The 23,456-nt window shown below is 48.3% G+C and overlaps 1 protein-coding gene across 1 annotated transcript in view; it reads right to left on the bottom strand.

The window, feature by feature from the left end:
• PTTG1IP (PTTG1 interacting protein) overlaps window positions 1-23,456 on the bottom strand; it is a 35,135-nt gene that overhangs the window by 2,953 nt on the left and 8,726 nt on the right. Inside the window, exons 3-6 of the mRNA XM_077448411.1 lie at window positions 10,636-10,744; window positions 3,671-3,776; window positions 2,597-2,662; window positions 1,927-1,973 (exon numbers count right to left, since the gene is read on the bottom strand). Of these exons, the coding sequence (XP_077304537.1) occupies window positions 1,927-1,973; window positions 2,597-2,662; window positions 3,671-3,776; window positions 10,636-10,744 (328 nt within the window). The remainder of the gene's footprint in view (window positions 1-1,926; window positions 1,974-2,596; window positions 2,663-3,670; window positions 3,777-10,635; window positions 10,745-23,456) is intronic.

Genomic DNA, 23,456 nt, shown 5'->3' with positions numbered 1-23,456 from the left:
CGTAAACATTGGTTATCGGCATTGCCTTTCCTTAGTACTGTCAGTGTGAGGAAAGGAAAGCCAAGCCAATAATCAGCTTTCGTAGTAGTTACATAGTTCGTAAAATTGAATAAAGACACAAGTCCATCCAGTTCAACCCGAGTGTCTACAATTGCCCCTATCCCTGTTCAATGCACCCCCAAGGAGCCCACAATCCAAGGTCCCCATTCATATACTAGGGCCAATTTTGAACAGAAGCCAATTAACCTAACTGCATGTCTTTGGAGTGTGGGAGGAAACCGGAGCACCTGGAGGAAACCCACGCAGGCACAGGGAGAACATGCAAACTCCAGGTAGGTAGTGTCATGGTTGGGATTTCCCTGACAGGGGACATTTACACTAATAATGAGTGCAGCCCCATCAGTGCTGCATATCAGCACACATCATTAGAAAAAAAAAAAAAATGACTAAGGCTTAATGTGCACGAGATGTTTTACAACCTCCCATGAACGATTTAACTTGACAGATGACATTTGCAAAAATAAAAAGATTTCTCAAATATGCATCTCCATTAACTACTTCCCGACCAGCGCACAGCGATTTACGCCAGCAGAATGGCATGGGCAGGCAAATTGGCGTACAGGTACGTCCATTTGAAATTGCCACCCTGCCATCTTGTGCCGGTCGGAACCCCCCCGTGAGTCTAGTCACGGGTCCCGCTGAATTGATCGCCGCGGGGATACTCGCGATAGTCTCACAGGGAGGCTGAACGGAGAGATGCCGATGTAAACAGCATCTCCACGTTCTGCCTAGCAACAAGTGACACTGATCTCTGCTCCCTGTGATTGGAGCAGAGATCAGTGTTCACTAACACATAGCCCAGTCCCCCACAGTTAGTAAGACGCCCCTAGGACACTTAACTCCTTCACTGCCAGCGTCATTTACACAGGAATCAGTGCATTTGTATAGCACTGATTGCTGTATAAATGACATTGGTCCCAAAATGTGTCAAAAAAGTCCGATGTGTCCAGCATTATGTCGCGTCACAATAAAAATCGTTTATCGCCGCCATTACTAGTAAAAAAAAAAAAAAAAAGCCATAACACTAACCCCTATTTTGTAAACGCTATAAATTTTGTGCAAACCAATCGCTTATTGCGATTATTTAACAAAAATATGTAGAAGAATACGTATCGGCCTAAACGGAGAAAAAAAAAAAAATAAATAAATAAAATAAAAAAGAAGAAGTGTTTAAAAATTGTCGCTTTTTAAAAACCGCAGGGGTGATCAAATACCACCAAAAGAAAGTTCCATTTGTGGTAAAAAAGGACGCCAATTTTGATTGGGAGCCACGACGCACTGCCGAATTGCAAAAAGTGGTCTGGTCTTAAGCCAGGAAAATGGTCTGGTTTGAAAGTGGTTAATAAAGCCTGTAAACAAAACGTAGCTAAACGCGATTTACAAGCTGTTCCAGGCATTTGGGGTTTCAAATGCCTTTGAATAGCCACATTGCATTTTTTTGCTTTCCAAAAAATGCTTCTAAACTCAACTGCCTAGAAACTACTATAATACCGTGTATACATGTACTGATAAGAAAACATTGAGAGTTCAGGAGTAGATGGGGAAATAAAATAAAAACCCAACTGCTCCTAAACATCAATTTATCAGCAGCACTGTACAAGAAGCCTTATTTTCACAATTTTATAACAGAAATGAAGACATTGGGAATACAAGTCTCTAAATCCAATGTATGAAGTCTCAGCATTTGTGAAAGATAAATTTGGCAGTCCCTGGCTCAGGATAGCCCTGTGCTTACATGCCAACAAAACCTCATTTGAAGGTGTCAAATGCACAAGGAGCAATGAGATTGAGCCCCTTTTAAAGCAAAACCATTTGGGGAAAATAAAATCCCAAAAAACAGCTAAGCCGTGCAAATTAAACATTTACCATATTTCTTCCTTATTTCATCATGCCTGCTCTTCATTTGAGTCCTCCTACAGAAAAAACAAAAATATATAAAAAAAAAAATTGATACACTTCGATACAATACAAACTACTACAGAAAATAAATGCATCAGTGTGATAAGTATTCAAAAATGTTTACTCATTTACGTGGACCCAAATAAAAAAAAAAAAAAAAAAAAAAAAGTGAAGTAGCACTTTGAGAAAGGAACCTTTGGTCTGGAATTCCTGATGAAAAATAGAAGTGCACTTGCTGGTGTGCAAAGGGTGCCCAGGGCATTCCTGTTCTGTATAGCAGTTCGAGATCCAAGGCATTTCTTCCTCTGACTGCTAGTCTCACAAGATCTCACAAAAAGTGGGATTTGGTGATGCAACTACTGTGGTATTCACTTGAGGCTCTGACATTGTAATCCTGCCATGTCCACACAGCGAGACAAAAAAAAAACAAAAAACCCAAACGTGGAGAGTCAAAATTAGGGACAGCTCAGCTTCAGGAACACCAGAAGCGAACACTGGTGACTAGTTTGCTGTCTTTCTGGGCAGTTTAGTCCTTTGAAGAAACGCGTTTAGGCATAGCTATATAAATCAATTTCTGAATTTAGTCTTTCTAGTTACCTATTGGCAGCCAATTGCACAACCACCATTTTTTATTTACCTTTCTTCCTGGCGAACTTTTCGCTCTTCACTTTCTCTCATTGATCTCTCGGTGTCCAAGCTGGTACTGTTCAAAGAACAGAAGAATAATCACTTGCGGTTTACTCAAGTTTTAACTGCATGTGCCGTAAAACAAGGGGTTCAACCTATCAGCACAGATCTGCATGCACCAAGTAGAATATTTGAAGGGATATTAAAATGCAGGTAACATTAAAACACGTTATACTTACCTGCGCTGTGCAGTGGTTTTGTACATAGCAGCACCGATATCCTCTTCTTGGGTCCTGCCCTGGTGCTCCCATAAAAAGCAGTTTGCTATGGGGGCTCCTGAGCCGCTGTGCTGTGTCCATTCACACAATAGAAATGGCTCAGCCCCACCCCCACCCTTGACTCACTAGATGTTATTGGACAGTGGGAGCCAAGGACTTCCACTGCTGTCTCAGCCAGAGGAAAAGACCTGGGGAGAGCCAATGCTCATGCACATCGCTGGACCGAGAAGGGGCTCAAGTATGGGGGGGGGGGGGGGGGGGGGGCTGCTGTAAACAGGTGGTTGATGTATAGTAATATGGATATTTGAAATTCATTTTTTTCCTTAAATATTGCTTTATAAAATTCTATATCTATCCATCTAAACATTTGATAATGTAGCAGTGGATTGTGCCTTAGCTTTGTATTCACTGTCCAGATGCTGCACACAGACTGGAGGTTCACCAGTCAATTCGGATATTGGAGCACTTTCAGCTTGCCTGGGGTCGGGGACGTGGACAAGGTGGGGGGGTTTCCACCTGGTGCTGGGTTAGCCAGCCCAGACGTGCCGCTCTTCATCTCAGTGCCTCCCCACAGTCTTCTGGGTCATGTAGTGGGGCAAGCGATATCCAGCCTTGGTGCATGCAGTGAGAGTTCTCGTCCACCCCCAGCAATGTCAGGCGCCAACCAAGTGGGGGGAGGGGAGAAGAAGACGGCTGAACAAGACAGGGTCTCAATGGAACCATAAACATTATGCACAGCAGTCATTTCTGCAAACAAAGTGACACTGTGTGAATGTTTGCAGAAGCAGTGATCTGACTATACTTACTTTCGGTTCTTCTTTTTCCTACAACAGCAGCAACAGCAGACAACCAGAGACAAGATAATAATGCCTCCAACCACAGACATAGTGATGATTAGAGCTTCAAAATTCACTGGAAAACAAGAAAAACAACTTTACATTTGTTATAAAGCATATGGCCGATACATTAAACAACATTTTCCAAAATGACATGGCCAGGCCCTGATCATCTATTTAAAACGTTCGCTGTAACAGCATTCATCAAGGCCAGATAAAAATCCCAACTGAAGCCTATAGGTACAGAAAAAAAAAATATCCATTATGTTCAGCATGTAGGAAAGTTTGTCCGTGCTCGCACACAGGAAGGCTGGAGAGGGAGACCGCTACTTTGTGTACAAGAGCTGTGGTTCAAATGTGCGCAGACACTTATTTTAAAAAAAATAGGAGGAAAAGAGGGTGCACCAGCCTTGTGCATTATCCTTAGGATATTAAAAAGGGTACAAAAGAAAAAACTACTCAAACAGAATAGCAAAATCTTGCTAAATGAAGAGTTATCAGAATAGCAGCATTTAGTCACAGATTAAGTTCTCCAGAGAAACTCACAAAGGTGACTGCCAGCTGACGCGTTTTGAAGGGACTTCCCCTTCTTCCTCAGAGCTTAACAGTTCATTTTGTGAGTTCCTCTGGAGAACGTCATCTGTGACTAAATGCTGCTACTCTGATGACTATTCATTTCGCAAGATTTTGCAGTTCTGTTTGGGAGTAGTTTTCTTTTGTATCCTTAGGATAATGCACAATGCTGGTGCGCCCTCTTTTCTTCTATTTTTTTTTTTTTTTTTACTTCTAGGGTTCCCCACTCTTTGGAGCAGCAAGGCCTGGGTCATTACATAACCGACTGGTGGTTCGCTCATGCGCAGGAGTGTATACATACACTCTTGACTGGGTATTTTAACCCTTGCTACAGTGGTCCCAAGGCTTGATGCACAAACAAAATTTTAACTCACCCTACCCTGGGTAGACTATGGCCAAAATAGACATTTTACTAATTGGTGTGCAGCCTAAGACCGACTATGGATCTATGGTGAAAACCTTTGACCCTTCCCCAACTTCCTACTGAGCTTTGCATTTCCAAGCTGTAGCATCAACATACAAAAAAATGTGTCTGTGTTTACATGAGCACAGTGGTAAGGAAGGGAAATTACTGGCTTTTTTAGACCACAGACTACTTGGACACCACTATTCCCTTCATTCAGTTACAACTGACCTAAAAGCCCTTTAGCTCCATTTATTTTTTTAAATCTATGCTGATCCACTTCTGTCCTAGAACAGATGCTTTTACCCATGTCTCCCCAAGTTTCTCACCAGTGTCAACTGCTTAAGGCCCCCCTTGAGAGATGGAGATCTCAGTTACCATTGACTCAATTACTACTAAAAACATCGGGCCTTTATGGATTACCTGTCGAGCGGCACTAGACTTATGTTGTTGATTTACCCTCTCCTAAAGCTCTTCTTGGAGTTTAGGAAACAGCTAGTCTGCCTAAACCAGCAAGGTTTCACTTCCTCTCCTGTATTAAATACTGTTAATACTCAGAACAGCAGCTAGTTTTTTTTTTTGTAGAACACAGAAAACAAAACCTTAAAGTGACCATTCTCCCCCCCCCCCTTCTGTCCAATTTAGCAAAGCAGTGTTGGCATCTCTACACATGCTTAGTTTTCAGTGAATTTCCATATTGAGCACTTCCCCCTCCATCACATCTAAGCAGCCCATGACTATAGTCATACACACTAACCAGCTAAAACACAAAGGGGGAGTGGGATATAACATGTAGATTGATGGACGCTTCACCTCCCCTTTTATTAAGACACAGGCTGGAGGGATGTGACAAGCCTGTGACTGGCAGAAATCTGCCTACACCATGTTATTGCCAAAAATAAAGATTTGATTTCCAAAATATCTATCAAATTAAGACAGTTTGATATTAATGTTTATTTTGAACATGTGACTAGTAACAAAATACTAGAAGCTCCTCCTGCTTATGTTTCCTTGCAGACAGGCTGGGAAATAGTTGGGTCATGCAACAGTTGTATATTGATTAGAAAAAAAAAAAAAAAAAAAAAAAAAAAAAAAAAAATGTACTTAGATTTTTGTTTTATTAAAATTACAGTGCCATCATACATACAGAAATGTAACATTAAGCAGTGTTTAGTTTCACTTAAAAAAAAAAAAAAAAAAGTTAGGATGAGACAAATCTATAGCTTTCACTATTGCGCCCCCTCCCACCGCTTCATAACGGTGCATGTCAGAGCACAAACTAAGCTAACCATGGGACCTTGTATAGACAGGTGTGTGCCTTTCCAAATCATGTCCATATACCTGAATTTACCACAGGTGGACGCCAAGTTGTGGAAACATCTCAAGGATGATCAGTGGAAACAAGATGCACCCGAGATCAATTTTGAGCATCATGGCAGGGGCCGTGAATACTTATGTACACGCAATTGGCTTAATAAGTTTGCAAAGACTTCAAACAACTTTCACAAAATGGGGTATCATTTGTAGAATTTAGGAGGGAAATAATGATTTCAATCCATTTTGGAATAAAACCAACAAAACGTGGGGGGAAAAAAAATAAAAAATAAAATGAAGCGTTGAGAATACCTTCTGGGTGCACTGTATGACTAGAAATAGCTAGTTCAGGGTGAGAGCATAGTGTCTACTTTCGTTCATTGCTACCTAGGTCATGTAAACCAACAAGTCCTGTTAGCCACTTCTATTCTGTAGGCATGAGCTTTTTTCTATACCTCTACATAGTCAGTTGCCTATTGCAAGATCATTGGACCAATGACAGTGTGGCTTTGTAGACTACCTTTCCCTCCCCCTTTTTCATGCATAAAAAAAAAAAAATTATAATATATATATATATATATATATATATATATATATATATATATATATATATATATATATATATATATATATATATATAGCTGGATTTTGAATTCCAGCGCCATGTTTCCACCACAATACATAATGCTACAAGTTCATTAAAATGAAGCCAACATTGTAATTCTGGTCCAAGTACAGCAATCTACATCTTTAATTTCACAGAATTTGGCAGGAAAGCTGGGCCTCACAATGCTTAAACCAAGTCATATGGGAGCACATGACATTAGCCAAAGGGCTCAAATAACTTTTCTAAGAAAAAGATCACATTTATTCATTTTGTGCAACCCGAGGCTACAAAAACCAGATTCCAACTAAAAAAAGGAATGATTAAAAATTAACATCCAAAGCCAAAACTATTCCAAGGAGAAAAGTGTGTGAGACATGTTATGACAATTTAAAGCTAAACTCCAGGCAAACAGATAAAAATGTACCATATAAACCTACCAAAAGATCAGCATTTGCATTCAGGTCAGAAAATTACCTGACAGCACAGCAAGGTCAGGTCTTGCTCTTCTCAACCAATGCCTAAAAATTGCCCCAAATTACCCATAAATTGTTAAGCCAGGAGGATCAAGCCTGCCTTTGTTACACAATGCCACAGGTTATTATTGTGCACCAATACAACTTTAGGCATAGTGTGGCCCAGCCGCTGGCTTCAACAAAGGATAAGGAGGATGGTGGGAACCTGAGGACACACTTGTCTGCCTGTGCCTTCCTCAAACCAATGATTAATGCCACGTACACACAAAAACAATCGGGTGGAAAAGTCGGGCAAACTCAAGTCCGCCGGACAATCCCCCCGTGTGTAGCCTCCGGCGTACTTTTTTTTTACCCGAAAGTACAGCGGACTTAGAAAGTAGTTTTGCACTCCAATCTTCCCGCCGGACTTGCATTTCGGCGGACAATCCGGCCGTGCGTATGCCAGTCCGCAGTACTTTTGAAATGAACAGACTTTTCCCGCCCGGAGAAAAGTCTGCTAATTTTGAGCACGTCTCCAGGTAGGCGGGGCCCACGAAGGATGCCTCGCTGGCCCCGCCACCTGGTATGGACTTAAAGGGGAACCCCAATGCAAAAAATAAATAAATATATAAAAAAAAGCCCCCTAGGTCCACATCAGACCCTTGTCCGAGCATGCTACCTGGCCGGCCAGGAAAGGGGGGGGGGGGGGGGGGGAGAAGAGCGAGCACCCCCCCCCTCCTGAGCCGTACCCTCAACATGGGGGGGTGCCTTGGGGAAGGGGGGGCTGCGCGGCCGCCCCAACCCAAAGCACCTTGTCCCCATGTTTATGAGGACAAGGGCCTCTTCCCGACAACCCTGGCCGTTGGTTGTCGGGGTCTGTGGGCGAGGGGCTTATCGGAATCCTTAAGGGGGCTCCCAGATACCGACCCCCACCCTATGTGAATGAGTATGGGGTACAATGTACCCCTACCCATTCACCTGTAAAATAAAGTACAAAAAAAACACAACACACAAGGGTTAAAAAATAGTTTATTGCACAGCTTCGGGGGTCTTCTCGCCGGACTCCTCCGCTATCTTCTTCTAGCTCTTTTGCTAGCGGAGGAGCCCAGCTTTCTTCCTCGCCGCCCTCTTCTTCCGAATTCGGGGGTCTTGTCCCCCTCTTCGGTTCTTCTGCCGGGCCACCGCGCCTTCTTCTAGCTCTTTTACAGGCGGTGGCCCGGTCTTCTGTCGCCACCTTCCGTTATTCTCTTTGGATGTTGCCTCGTCGCATCCTCCGCTCACAATGGCTCAGACGCGACGCCTTATATAGGGACATCACCGGATGATGTCCCCACCCATTATGGTGTCACAGTCCCAGAGGACATAATAGGCAGGGACATCATCCGGTGATGTCCCTATATAAGGCGCCACGCGTCGGAGCCATTGTGAGCGGAGGATGTGACGAGGCAACATCTGAAGAGAAGAACAGAAGAAGAACAGAAGGCGGCGACAACAGCAGCGGCAGAAGAACCGAAGAGGAGGACAAGACCCCCGAAGTCAGAAGAAGAGGGCAGTGGCGGCAAGGAAGAAAGCCGGGCTGCTCCGCTAGCAAAAGAGCTAGAAGAAGATAGAGGAGTCCGGCGAGAAGACCCCCGAAGACGGAAGACCCCCGGAGCTGTGCAATAAACCATTTTAACCCTTGTGTTTTTTTTGTACTTATTTTACAGGTGAATGGGTAGGGATACATTGTACCCCATACTCATTAACTTAGGGTGGGTATGGGTATTATTGAAGGGGGCTCCCGGATTCCGATAAGCCCCCCGCCCGCAGACCCCGACAACCAACGGCCAGGGTTGTCTGGAAGAGGCCCTTGTCCTCATCAACATGGGGACAAGGTGCTTTGGAGTGGGGGGGCGCGTGCACCCCCCCCCCCCCATGTTGAGGGCACGCGGCCTGGTACGGCTCGGGGGGGGGGGGGGGTCGCTCGCCCCCCACCTTTCCGGCCAGGTAGCGTGCTCGGACAAGGGTGTGATGCGGACCTGGGGGGGAACGCAGATTTTTTCAGCGTTGGGGTTCCCCTTTAAGTCCATACCAGGTGGCAGGGACGCATCCTTCACAGGCCCCGCCTACCTGGAGACGCGCTCAAAATAAGTGGACTTTCCTCCGCGTGTGTGGGCGATTCCGTTCATTTCAAAAGTACGGCGGACTTAGTACGCCGTATTAGTCAGCTGAAAAAAAAATGCCATGTGTGGGCAAGTAGCCCGTTTGGAAAGTCCGGCGGACTATAGTTGGCTACGTGTGTACGCGTCATAAGAGATACAGGGAGGGGTATATTACCTCCCTGAAAACATCCAATATTGGGTCTCCTATAGGTGGATTCTGATGCATTAGGCAAAGCTAGAAGTTTAGGTTTTTACATTTTAGAATAGGGTTCCTTGAGAGAGTGTCCATAATTTTAAGGATGCCTTGACTGAAACAGTTTGAGAAACCCACCCTCAGTCTTAGGACTGATGAGGTGCTCATGAAGATATCTAAAATGGGCATTTTAAGCATGATCTACAGCCCCCACTACTTTGTTTCTATTCTACAGGGTCTTTGCCTTTCAAAAAAACACACAAAGTGTCAAGCTTTGAAACCGCACACGCCCATGAAATCATAACCTACACTACCCAATTATTCATAGGCAATGCTTTAAAACCCTTACAAGCTCATCCATTTAGCATTAAAGTGATACTAAGTTTTGTTGAAAAACATGTTATACTTACCTGCTCAGTGTAGTGGTTTTTCGCAGAGCAGTCCAGATCCTCCCTTTCCTCGGGTCCCTCACCAGCACTCCTGGCTCCTCCCATCCTGTTGAGTGCCCCCAAAGCAAGCAACATGCTAGGGGGGCACGCGAGCCAAGCTGCTGCTCTGTGTCCAGACAGGGAGCAGTGGCTCGCCCCCCTTATTGGCTCACTGACAGCAGCGTGAGCCAATGGTGCTTGCTGTGTGTCTCAGCCAATCAGGAGGGAGAGTCCTGGACAAGTCTTGTGCAACAATCGCTGGATCAAATGGGGCTCAGCCACGGACAGGTGTTTGTCTTAATGCATTAAGATAATAAACCTGCCTTAAACCGTGAATCTCTCTATCCTGTACAAAGTGACATATGTGGCTACTATAATTTTTGTACCGACCTTAAGGCTGGATTTACACTATTGCGAATTGGATGCAGGTTTTTCCTCATACAATTCGCATAGCAGGCTCCAGTGAATTGCATAGTCATGTGCGTCTTTTGGTCAGTATTCAGCCCAAAACTCTGGCTGAAATCTGACCTCAACCTGTGAATGAAGACGTACCAGACTCCTGTAAGCTGCTGCGATCTGACCAGGTTCCAGTCCTGAACACTGGAAAATGTTCAGCATCTTGTTCTACCACCTCCTGCCCCACAATAAAGACGATTATCACACGTTAGGACTCTCAAAAAAGGACACCAAGATATTTACCAAGCACTCTTCCTACTATGTACTTATGGACACGTTGGAATTAAAAGCCATGGCATAAAACTTGCTTTAAACCTACAAAATGGACACATGCATACGAAAACGACTGAGAATAAATATTTACTCACCCCAGCATATTCCCCAACGGGCGTCACTCAGTTTACACAGCGATGAGGGAGGCAGGATGTTTCTTACAGGATAATCTAGACATTTGCTATTCGTGTTACACCACAGACACTGAAAGGGAGAGCAGAAAAAATTTGATTTAAATAAATAGGCGCCTATGCAAAAACAGAGTGGCATGAACATACAATTTGCAAGAGTGATAAATGCCTCAAAACTTGGTTTTAGCCAGCCATTAGACTCCCAATTCCTTTTAAAGCTCTCAGGTCACAAGAGACTAAAGCTAGCCATACACTGCGGGAATTTCCACCGGTTCTCGATAAACTGAATGCAACCCAAGCTGTGGCTGTCTACAACCCTCCCAGCATTCAAGATTGCATTCACAGCTGAGCGTATCGTTTTCAGTCATTTGGGGAGTTTTTGTAGAGACGTCTTGAGGTCCAAGTAAAGTCCAATGTAAAAAAGCAGTACAACCACTGTATCCGTCTAAAAAAGAAGAAGCTCGTGTACTTTTAGCTTCAGGTGACAGAATGCACAGGTGTGAACAGGGGACATTTAAAAATTAATGGGATTGCTAGTTTAGCATTTTGAGATGAGCGGTTTCAGTTTGTAACACTCTTGTGAATGCAGCCTCAATCTAAAAATCAAAGAATTAGGATGGGGGGTGCCAATGGTCCGACTACAATCGTTGGTATGGGGGGGGGGGATGTTCGTTCATGTGCACTCTTCAGAACAGATGGGGGAAATCAAGTATGGGTATTTTTGCAGTTACATTGGATCAGCTTGGGGGGCTGCCCTGCTGCATACTAAACACAGGGGGGCCATCGTTCAGTGCGGGCTTCAATAACAGCAAGCATACTTTGCATTTTTTCAATGAAAAGCATTCTCTGGGATTGGACAAGGTGGAGAGAGATGAGATGCTGGCTTGATAATCTCCACCCCCCATCCAATCAAAGAACGCCTTGTAAAATACAAGGTTTTCTTTGAATAGCACCCATTGCTCCCATTTTGACATGAACAGTGCCATGTATATAGCATGGGACACTCCTGTTTTTACATACACTGTAAAGGTTTGGTAAAGTGGGCATATAAAAAGTTTTAAAAAAAGCATTTTGCTTGCACATGATTGGATGATAGAAGTCAGCAGAGCTTACCTCATTTCAGCTCTACCCTTCATATCTAGTGCAACTGCACTTGCAGTGAACAATATATTTGCCATCAGTAAAATCAACCTTAAAAAACAGTTACCGTATATACTCGAGTATAGGCCGACCCGAATATAAGCCGAGGCCCCCAATTTACCCCCAAAAAAACTGGCAAACTTATTGACTCGTGTATAAGCCGAGGGTGAGACATGCCTGTCCATCCCTGTGTGTGTGTCCGTCCATCCCTGTGTGTCCGTCCATCCCTGTGTGTCCGTGTGTCCATCCATCCATCCATCCATCCCTGTGTGTGTGTGTGTGTGTGTGTGTGTGTGTGTGTGTGTGTGTGTGTGTGTGTGTGTGTGTGTGTGTGTGTGTGTGTCCAGCCTACCTGTGTCCCGAGCCTTTGTCCCGTGCCTTGCCTCCGTCCCGTGCCGTGCCTTGCCTCCGTCCCGTGCCGTGCCTTGCCTCCGTCCCGTGCCGTGCCTTGCCTCCGTCCCGTGCCGTGCCTTGCCTCCGTCCCGTGCCGTGCCTTGCCTCCGTCCCGTGCCCTCTTCGTCGGCGCCTCGGCGGCCATTGTAAAATTCAAAAGCCGCGCCTCCGCCTGTGATAGGCGGAACACTGAATTTCCCAGCAGCCTGTGTTCCGCCTATCACGGACATCGTATCATCCTCGTCCGTAGTACGAGGATGATACGATGTCCGTGATAGGCGGAACACAGGCTGCTGGGAAATTCAGTGTTCCGCCTATCACAGGCGAAGGCGGCGCCGGAGGCGCGGCTTTTGAATTATAGAATGGCCGCTGTCTGTCTGCTCGACACGCTGATCGAGCGGGCAGACAGCGATGACTCGAGTATAAGCCGAGGGGGGCACTTTCAGCCTCAAAAAAGAGGCTGAAAATCTCGGCTTATACTCGAGTATATACGGTACTGTCGGGATCAACGGGAGAAACTCCGACCGTGTGTATGCTCCATCAGACAAACTTGGTTTTCAGCAGACTTTTGTTAGCTGTGCGAATGGACAATCTTTTTGACAACATAAGTCTCGGAGCAAAGTCCGATCATGTGTACACAAAACCATCAGACTTTTGTACAAACTCATAATCAGAACCAATGCAAAAGATCAGACAACAATACAGAAGTTTACCAAAAGGTGGCGCTGGAGTCATTGAACGCCCTCTTTTGAAGTGTCGTCCATACGTTGAAACATCACTACGTTGGTATTTGTTGCCTAAAAAGTCCGATCGTGTGTATGCAATACAAACTTACGGCCAACGCCCTTTGTACAAAAGTCTACGGGAAAGCTTGTACAAAGTCCGATCTTGTTTATGAGGCTTTACTCTGCCAAAATTTGCTTAGTTCAATAGAAGAATTTCAAATAATCTCATTTTAAATAAGATAATAGGATTGAATCTGAAAAACTGAATATTTTGCTACCTATACGTGAGGCAGAAACCTCAAAACCATAATTTCCAGTTACTTAGCAATCATCCACGCTAAAATATTTTAGGTATTAATCTCACCAACTTGTTTTGATATAATGCTCCTTGCTTAATTGTATTAATTCAGATCCATGTCAAATGGGCTCTTTTGCCATTTGTGGTTAGGGAAGAAGATCAAGGTTATAAAAAGATGAATGTCCTTAGTGTTTTAAAAAAAAACCTTCCAAATGTTACCCAAGGAGTCCCCCTGAGGATTTTTCTCAACGCTTTAGTCTATTTTTGCACATTTTATCTGGAAGGGACATTGCACTAGAATATCACATAATATTTTACATCCTCCAAAAAAAAAAAAAGGGGGGGGGGGGGGGGCTGGCTTTACCAAACTTTAAAATATACCATCAAGCAATTATGACATGCATGACAGATTGGAAATTTGCCATAAAAAAATGATAAGAGAAAACCGAGTTAAATTAAAAATGGCACTGGTGGATCTTGATCTTGCGGTTGTATCTTGGTTACCTCATTAACGAGCATCTACATCTCCACTGACTAGAGCCACGTTGGCATTATGATATTCCTTCCATCTGGTTTAACAAACAGTTCTGACTTGGACAGACAGATCCGTAACCACTGTTCATGAAGAACACAGATATATCCACACAATACACAGATAACTAGCATGTACACACACACACACACTTTAGAAAATATACACTAAATGCAGATAACCTGCTAAGATTAGTCCAGCAATCACTGTATACAGGTTCCATTATCACAATCACAGCATGACCTAGCTACGTCATGGAAAGGACTACTCATATGGGGGAAATAGATGTACAGATGACAACACAGGGTGGGGTTGAACTGACCATCCAGAAAGATTACTCACAAAAGATCTGCAAAACCAGAACGCCAAATAAACTTGTACAATACTCTGATCTATATAAAAATTATAGATGAATATTCATCTGCAGAGCGAACAAACAGTGGGTAAAGCTAGGATGAAGCCAGCCTGAGGACATGGGAGCAAGTAAACCATCGTGCTGCAGGGTAGATGGGGCTTAAAGTGTTACTAAACCCAGGACTCAGCATTCACTACATCTGGTCTCCCACAGTACAGTTTTTTTTACTAAAAACACACCCCACACACCTAACTAAATGCTCATCAGAGCAGTATATAGCAAGTCTTATGACTTCAGTGTCTGGTCAAGCACTGGTTAAAGCTTGTGGGAGAAGTTCATTCTATCCCATCTGAGGCTGCACGTCACCTGTCTGGACAGTGCTGCCTGGCCCTGTGCTGATCACATGCACCCTTTCAAAGATTGATTGGGGACAGCAAGGCCCCTTTCACACGGGACAGATCAGTATTGACCCGGCCCATGATGATCTGCTTGCTCAGCGGGGATTGCTCCGTTGTCCCTGCTGAGGCAGTGGATGACAGGGCGGTCCCGGCACCCTATGCAGGGACCACCCTGTCAGCTCTCCTCTATGGGGGAATCGGATGAGCACAGACCATATGTCCGTGTTCATCCGCTGTGCAGACGGATAGAAAAATAGGATTTTCCTCAGTCTGCAGAATCGGACAATTGCAGAGGCCGACGACATCCGGTGTCTGCGGATGTTCATCCGCAGACACCCGCTATCCCATAGGAATGCATACATGGCCGTATTTCATCCGCAAACGGATGGATGAAATACGGACATAATGTCCACATGTGTGAAAGGGGCCTAAAAGGGAGGATCAGAGAAGGTGGATAAAACAGCCTTTCGACACAATGTGCAGGATTAACCCCTTGGGTGTCAATAAATATAAGCATGCCTTACTGCATATACACCAATTTTACTGTTGCGGGTTGAACATTTTAAAGCATAACTAAAAGCCTAAACTTTTGCTGTGTTAGAGCGAGTGGAGAGGGATTAGAACACCTGTCAGTTTTTGTTGCTGCCTGTGCCACGTTAGGAGATTCACCCCATTTGACCTTTTTTGCCATATTAATTGAAGAGAAAACTTTTGGGTCTGTCCCCAGAAAAGTGGGGGAAAACTTCCAATTAGGACGCTAGTCTGGGACCTGGGGGTACCCAAAAAATTTCCTTTAATTTGCAGGGATTTCACCACACTTCCTGTTTGAAAAAAAAAAAAAAAAAAAAAAAAAAAAACTAACTATTTTTGCCTAAAGTTCTACTTTAAAAGCAAGATACTTTTGTAGTTTGTGTACTGTCATGTACACTTAGTATTTATTTATTTTTTATTCCTAGCAATATGTGCTTCATCTGCCCAATTTATGAATGGGTTTTGCCTACTTAAATCAGAGCTCCAGGCTGCTTGGAAAAAAATATAAAAGAAATGTAAAAAGCCAGCATCTACAAATACTATTGCTGCTGACTAAGGAGGAGGCTTTTCCATGAATCCAGAGGAGTCTTCATGCCAGCCAATTTGTCAATCGGCTGTTGGGTGCTGCTGCCGCCATCTCTAAGGGAGAGCCTTGCAGCTTCACAACCGGTTCCCTACTGTGCACGCACGAAGCACAGTGCGCTTTGTGACTGGCCCAGTGGTGGTAGGGGGTGGCTATTGGTGAAGGTGGGAGGCCAAACTTGCTGCTGACTTTGTTGCAAAACCAGGTACCCCCCCAAAAGTTGCCAAATGTGGCGTGGGGGAACCATGCAAAGCTCCCTCCCTTTTGGGTGGAGCTCAGCCTTAAATTTGCAAATTCTCCAGACTAGTAACAGAATGGTTTAGGGCCAGTTCACATCATAGAAAAGCAGTCAGAATGCGTTCCAGATGCTTCTCTATGCACGTTTGGACACATTTCAGCGTTTTTGATGAAGTCCAGTGCACCCCACCCCTTAACCTCAAGGACATGTTCCTAGTGCGATTTTGATGAGTTTTACATCTTTCCAGTACAGTAAAAATGCAGCATGTTTTTCCTGCAACTGGAATGCACCAGACTGGTAAGCACTGATGTGAACTATGCCGTTGGAAACCATATAATTTACTTTCACTAAAAAAACCTCAGGACACAATTACACAGATTGAAAACACTACCAATTGTGCGTTCAGTAATTTTTAAACTTTACATCTATTAAATCTTCTGCCCTTGCTTTAACTTAACTCTCATGAGAGTTTGACTGTAAGGGGGTGGATGAGTCATAACAGGGCCAATGAGAGCTGCAGGTGTGTAAATCCAGGAAGTGAACAGGCAGAAGCTACAGTTGCCCAGAGTTAAAATGGTTACCAGACTCAGTGGAGGCAGATTTCTGCAGCTTATTTGGCAAGTACAGAATCACAGTATATACAAAATATGCAGAGTGGTTGAAGGGAAGCTTCGGAATGGCAAAGATGTTTTTATTACAAATTATGTGAGCAGACTGCAGTTACTCTTTACTTCACATTATCAGTTTCAATGTTACTGTAAAAATGTGTAAAGCTGGCCATACAGGTTTTTCACCCAGCCAGGAAAAAAAAACAAATGCCTCCATTCACACAAAGGAATGGAAAGTATGGCTTTAGATATAATATGTTTTTTCGAAAAACTTCTCTTTGTAGCCAAGCCCCCGATAAACGTAGTAACAATTTAAAGTAAAATTGTAACTTGTTTACCTAAGCCACTTTCACACGGCAATTCCGATCATGTCAGCCAGCCCTGAATGAAGGGGTCCATGGAGCTTTAGGGTTCAACCCTCTACCGTTTACCCCTGGGTGCTCAGAGAGCTCACTGGGGTCTGCCCATGTCTGCTCTCCATGAACTGAATTGGCATGGATGTGACATCCATCCTGCTTGTCTGATCAGAAGGGGATCTGCTCACAACTCCTCTGCTCAGTGTGGAAGGTGCCCAAGCTTTCAAAACTAGTTGACTCGAAGAAAAAATAAAAAATAAAAGTGCTGATGGGAATTTTCTAAGTTTGTGCGAAATACTAAAATAGAGAACTGAATTATGCACTGTGGGCAACAGCCGGGTTCATTTACTGAAACTGGAGTGTGCAAAATCTAGTGCGGCTCTGCATAGAAACCATTTTTTTTTTGCTGTCACAGCTTAATAGAACAGGCTCGTTGAAGCAGATTGTAAAATGTGGTACAACTGTGTATGGTAGCCACTCTCCGGTTTTAGTACATCAACCCCACACTGTAAGCCCTGCTTTAGCTCTTACCATGTCAGCAGTGCTCCCACTGACAAGGTTTCTCTCCACTTCCAAACAATAAAAGGGCACCAGATCAGCATAAGCAAATTAACAAATTTATTCAGTATCACTCACATGTAAGTGCTGCAGGCTGCATACATGGCCAGTATGATGCGCTTGCCTGGAAAGCAGCGGTCTCAATGGACTGGAGAGCAACTAGCCGGGACCCACCGCGAAGAGAGCCGGCGACGTCCAGGGCACTCGCACACATCACTGGAGGAGGAGAGTCTGCAGACAGGTAGAACAAGAAAGGGCAGGCCACAACCATCCCCCTGCATTCGATTCCTATAGACCAATGATGGCGAACCTTGGCACCCCAGATGTTTTGGAACTACATTTCCAAAGATGCTCCACTACACTGCAGAGGGCATGAGCATCATAGTTTCATAGTTAGTAAGGTTGAATAAAGACACCAGTCCAACCTGAGTGAGTGTCTACAATTGTCCCTATCCCTGTACATTGCACACTCACATCGGTCCCTACCCTCAAGGAGCCCACAATCCAAGGTCCCCATTTATACTAGGGCCAATTTTGGACAGAAGCCAATTAACCTACCTGCATGTCTTTGGATTGTAGGAGGAAACCGGAGTACCCGGAGGAAACCCACACAGGCACAGGGAGGACAACTCCAGGCAGGTAGTGTCGTGGTTGCGATACGAACCAGCGACCCTTCTTACTGCTAGGTGAGTGCCAACCACTACACCGCTGTGCTGCCCTATCATGGGAAATATAGCGCCAAAACATCTGGAGTGCTAAGGTTCGCAATCACTGCTATAGACTACATGATCGTCAGTGGAGCGCTGATTCACCCGCTATCCATTAGTGTTCGATTTTGGCAGTTCTCTCCACTTCCAGCCATGTCATGGGTGAGGAAGCAATACGAATAGAATCCCTCTACTGAAATCAACTATAGTGGAGTGCAGAAGATTTGAAAACCATTTTTTGTTTCCTTCTTCCTTCAACTGATCTCATGTTATTTTTGCAATGCTATCCTTTTCCATATAGTAGAACAGCCAGTCGATCCTCCCTGTTCTTTTAGTACCAACTTTCCATCATCTTGCTCTCTGCAGCACCAGTAGATCTCCCTCATTTTCATGGTCTGTGTAAAGCCCCCTACCAAACCTAAAACAGCAGAGAAGCGCGAGCCCCTCAAGCGGGAGTCTCTCTGCTTGGGAGCAAGTCCTGAGAAAACCATGTGACTGCACAAAAGCACTGCTGGAATAAAAAGGCATTTTAGAAAATATTGCTGAAAAAAAAAAAAAAAGTACAATTGCTACATACAGCAAGAGCACCCATCATGGGAGTTTATTGTACAAACATCACAACTACTTTTTTTGCAGTATTTAAAGTGGTTTTAGGTAGAGGTCGACCGATATGGGTTTTTCTCTGGCCGATGCCGATATTTAGAAATCGGGGCGGCCGATGGCCGATATATGATGCCGATTTTTGCAGCCGATTTTTTTTATTTTTCCTTCATTAAATCTAACAGTTTAGGCGGCTGTGGAGGAGGTGGGGATACAGAGAGGCGGCTGTGGAGGTGGGGGGGTACAGAGAGGCTGCTGTGGAGGAGGGGGGGTACAGAGAGGCGGCTGTGGAGGAGGGGGGGTACAGAGAGGCTGCTGTGGAGGAGGGGGGGTACAGAGAGGCTGCTGTGGAGGAGGGGGGGTACAGAGAGGCTGCTGTGGAGGAGGGGGGGTACAGAGAGGCTGCTGTGGAGGAGGGGGGGTACAGAGAGGCTGCTGTGGAGGAGGGGGGGTACAGAGAGGCTGCTGTGGAGGAGGGGGGGTACAGAGAGGCTGCTGTGGAGGAGGGGGGGTACAGAGAGGCTGCTGTGGAGGAGGGGGGGTACAGAGAGGCTGCTGTGGAGGAGGGGGGGTACAGAGAGGCTGCTGTGGAGGAGGGGGGGGTACAGAGAGGCTGCTGTGGAGGAGGGGGGGGTACAGAGAGGCTGCTGTGGAGGAGGGGGGGTACAGAGAGGCTGCTGTGGAGGAGGGGGGGTACAGAGAGGCTGCTGTGGAGGAGGGGGGGTACAGAGAGGCGACTGTGGAGGAGGGGGGGTACAGAGAGGCGACTGTGGAGGAGGGGGGGTACAGAGAGGCGACTGTGGAGGAGGGGGGGTACAGAGAGGCGACTGTGGAGGAGGGGGGGTACAGAGAGGCGACTGTGGAGGAGGGGGGGTACAGAGAGGCGACTGTGGAGGAGGGGGGGTACAGAGAGGCGACTGTGGAGGAGGGGGGGTACAGAGAGGCGACTGTGGAGGAGGGGGGGTACAGAGAGGCGACTGTGGAGGAGGGGGGGTACAGAGAGGCGACTGTGGAGGAGGGGGGGTACAGAGAGGCGACTGTGGAGGAGGGGGGGTACAGAGAGGCGACTGTGGAGGAGGGGGGGTACAGAGAGGCGACTGTGGAGGAGGGGGGGTACAGAGAGGCGACTGTGGAGGAGGGGGGGTACAGAGAGGCGACTGTGGAGGAGGGGGGGTACAGAGAGGCGACTGTGGAGGAGGGGGGGTACAGAGAGGCGACTGTGGAGGAGGGGGGGTACAGAGAGGCGACTGTGGAGGAGGGGGGGTACAGAGAGGCGACTGTGGAGGAGGGGGGGTACAGAGAGGCGACTGTGGAGGAGGGGGGGTACAGAGAGGCGACTGTGGAGGAGGGGGGGTACAGAGAGGCGACTGTGGAGGAGGGGGGGTACAGAGAGGCGACTGTGGAGGAGGGGGGGTACAGAGAGGCGACTGTGGAGGAGGGGGGGTACAGAGAGGCGACTGTGGAGGAGGGGGGGTACAGAGAGGCGACTGTGGAGGAGGGGGGGTACAGAGAGGCGACTGTGGAGGAGGGGGGGTACAGAGAGGCGACTGTGGAGGAGGGGGGGTACAGAGAGGCGACTGTGGAGGAGGGGGGGTACAGAGAGGCGACTGTGGAGGAGGGGGGGTACAGAGAGGCGACTGTGGAGGAGGGGGGGTACAGAGAGGCGACTGTGGAGGAGGGGGGGTACAGAGAGGCGACTGTGGAGGAGGGGGGGTACAGAGAGGCGACTGTGGAGGAGGGGGGGTACAGAGAGGCGACTGTGGAGGAGGGGGGGTACAGAGAGGCGACTGTGGAGGAGGGGGGGTACAGAGAGGCGACTGTGGAGGAGGGGGGGTACAGAGAGGCGACTGTGGAGGAGGGGGGGTACAGAGAGGCGACTGTGGAGGAGGGGGGGTACAGAGAGGCGACTGTGGAGGAGGGGGGGTACAGAGAGGCGACTGTGGAGGAGGGGGGGTACAGAGAGGCGACTGTGGAGGAGGGGGGGTACAGAGAGGCGACTGTGGAGGAGGGGGGGTACAGAGAGGCGACTGTGGAGGAGGGGGGGTACAGAGAGGCGACTGTGGAGGAGGGGGGGTACAGAGAGGCGACTGTGGAGGAGGGGGGGTACAGAGAGGCGACTGTGGAGGAGGGGGGGTACAGAGAGGCGACTGTGGAGGAGGGGGGGTACAGAGAGGCGACTGTGGAGGAGGGGGGGTACAGAGAGGCGACTGTGGAGGAGGGGGGGTACAGAGAGGCGACTGTGGAGGAGGGGGGGTACAGAGAGGCGACTGTGGAGGAGGGGGGGTACAGAGAGGCGACTGTGGAGGAGGGGGGGTACAGAGAGGCGACTGTGGAGGAGGGGGGGTACAGAGAGGCGACTGTGGAGGAGGGGGGGTACAGAGAGGCGACTGTGGAGGAGGGGGGGTACAGAGAGGCGACTGTGGAGGAGGGGGGGTACAGAGAGGCGACTGTGGAGGAGGGGGGGTACAGAGAGGCGACTGTGGAGGAGGGGGGGTACAGAGAGGCGACTGTGGAGGAGGGGGGGTACAGAGAGGCGACTGTGGAGGAGGGGGGGTACAGAGAGGCGACTGTGGAGGAGGGGGGGTACAGAGAGGCGACTGTGGAGGAGGGGGGGTACAGAGAGGCGACTGTGGAGGAGGGGGGGTACAGAGAGGCGACTGTGGAGGAGGGGGGGTACAGAGAGGCGACTGTGGAGGAGGGGGGGTACAGAGAGGCGACTGTGGAGGAGGGGGGGTACAGAGAGGCGACTGTGGAGGAGGGGGGGTACAGAGAGGCGACTGTGGAGGAGGGGGGGTACAGAGAGGCGACTGTGGAGGAGGGGGGGTACAGAGAGGCGACTGTGGAGGAGGGGGGGTACAGAGAGGCGACTGTGGAGGAGGGGGGGTACAGAGAGGCGACTGTGGAGGAGGGGGGGTACAGAGAGGCGACTGTGGAGGAGGGGGGGTACAGAGAGGCGACTGTGGAGGAGGGGGGGTACAGAGAGGCGACTGTGGAGGAGGGGGGGTACAGAGAGGCGACTGTGGAGGAGGGGGGGTACAGAGAGGCGACTGTGGAGGAGGGGGGGTACAGAGAGGCGACTGTGGAGGAGGGGGGGTACAGAGAGGCGACTGTGGAGGAGGGGGGGTACAGAGAGGCGACTGTGGAGGAGGGGGGGTACAGAGAGGCGACTGTGGAGGAGGGGGGGTACAGAGAGGCGACTGTGGAGGAGGGGGGGTACAGAGAGGCGACTGTGGAGGAGGGGGGGTACAGAGAGGCGACTGTGGAGGAGGGGGGGTACAGAGAGGCGACTGTGGAGGAGGGGGGGTACAGAGAGGCGACTGTGGAGGAGGGGGGGTACAGAGAGGCGACTGTGGAGGAGGGGGGGTACAGAGAGGCGACTGTGGAGGAGGGGGGGTACAGAGAGGCGACTGTGGAGGAGGGGGGGTACAGAGAGGCGACTGTGGAGGAGGGGGGGTACAGAGAGGCGACTGTGGAGGAGGGGGGGTACAGAGAGGCGACTGTGGAGGAGGGGGGGTACAGAGAGGCGACTGTGGAGGAGGGGGGGTACAGAGAGGCGACTGTGGAGGAGGGGGGGTACAGAGAGGCGACTGTGGAGGAGGGGGGGTACAGAGAGGCGACTGTGGAGGAGGGGGGGTACAGAGAGGCGACTGTGGAGGAGGGGGGGTACAGAGAGGCGACTGTGGAGGAGGGGGGGTACAGAGAGGCGACTGTGGAGGAGGGGGGGTACAGAGAGGCGACTGTGGAGGAGGGGGGGTACAGAGAGGCGACTGTGGAGGAGGGGGGGTACAGAGAGGCGACTGTGGAGGAGGGGGGGTACAGAGAGGCGACTGTGGAGGAGGGGGGGTACAGAGAGGCGACTGTGGAGGAGGGGGGGTACAGAGAGGCGACTGTGGAGGAGGGGGGGTACAGAGAGGCGACTGTGGAGGAGGGGGGGTACAGAGAGGCGACTGTGGAGGAGGGGGGGTACAGAGAGGCGACTGTGGAGGAGGGGGGGTACAGAGAGGCGACTGTGGAGGAGGGGGGGTACAGAGAGGCGACTGTGGAGGAGGGGGGGTACAGAGAGGCGACTGTGGAGGAGGGGGGGTACAGAGAGGCGACTGTGGAGGGGGGGTACAGAAAGGCGACTGTGGAGGGGGGGTACAGAAAGGTGACTGTGGAGGGGGGGTACAGAAAGGTGACTGTGGAGGGGGGGTACAGAAAGGTGACTGTGGAGGGGGGGTACAGAAAGGTGACTGTGGAGGGGGGGGTACAGAAAGGTGACTGTGGAGGGGGGGTACAGAAAGGTGACTGTGGAGGGGGGGGTACAGAAAGGTGACTGTGGAGGGGGGGTACAGAAAGGTGACTGTGGAGGGGGGGTACAGAAAGGTGACTGTGGAGGGGGGGGTACAGAAAGGTGACTGTGGAGGGGGGTACTGAGAGGTGAATGTAGAGGGGTGGTATATAGAGGTGACTGTGGAGGAGGATCATCCATTTTCTAAATGGCAGGTTTCACTTTAAAAGGATATTTATACAGTAGCATACTCCATTTTTTTGACTCACCGTGCATACAAGCTGGCATCTATCTGTATGCACGTGACCCAATAGCATGCACCTAGCCCTGATGAGCTGACCAGCCAATCACAGTGAGATAGAAACAGGCTCCGCCTCCGCAGGGAAGGAAGAGGATCTTAGCTAGTGCTGGCTACGATCTCCTGCGGAGGCTTGTGATATGTTAATGATGTTCCTCTGCTACTGCCTGGGGAAGGGAGGGGCGGGGCAGTGCA

This window comes from Lithobates pipiens, unplaced genomic scaffold (assembly GCF_037356315.1).
Source record: "Lithobates pipiens isolate NorthernLeopardFrog02 unplaced genomic scaffold, aLitPip1_a1.2 Scaffold_22, whole genome shotgun sequence".
Classification (NCBI taxonomy): domain Eukaryota; kingdom Metazoa; phylum Chordata; class Amphibia; order Anura; family Ranidae; genus Lithobates; species Lithobates pipiens.
The sequence above is the reverse complement of the archived record's forward strand: the minus strand, read 5'-3'. Positions and strand labels throughout refer to the sequence as shown.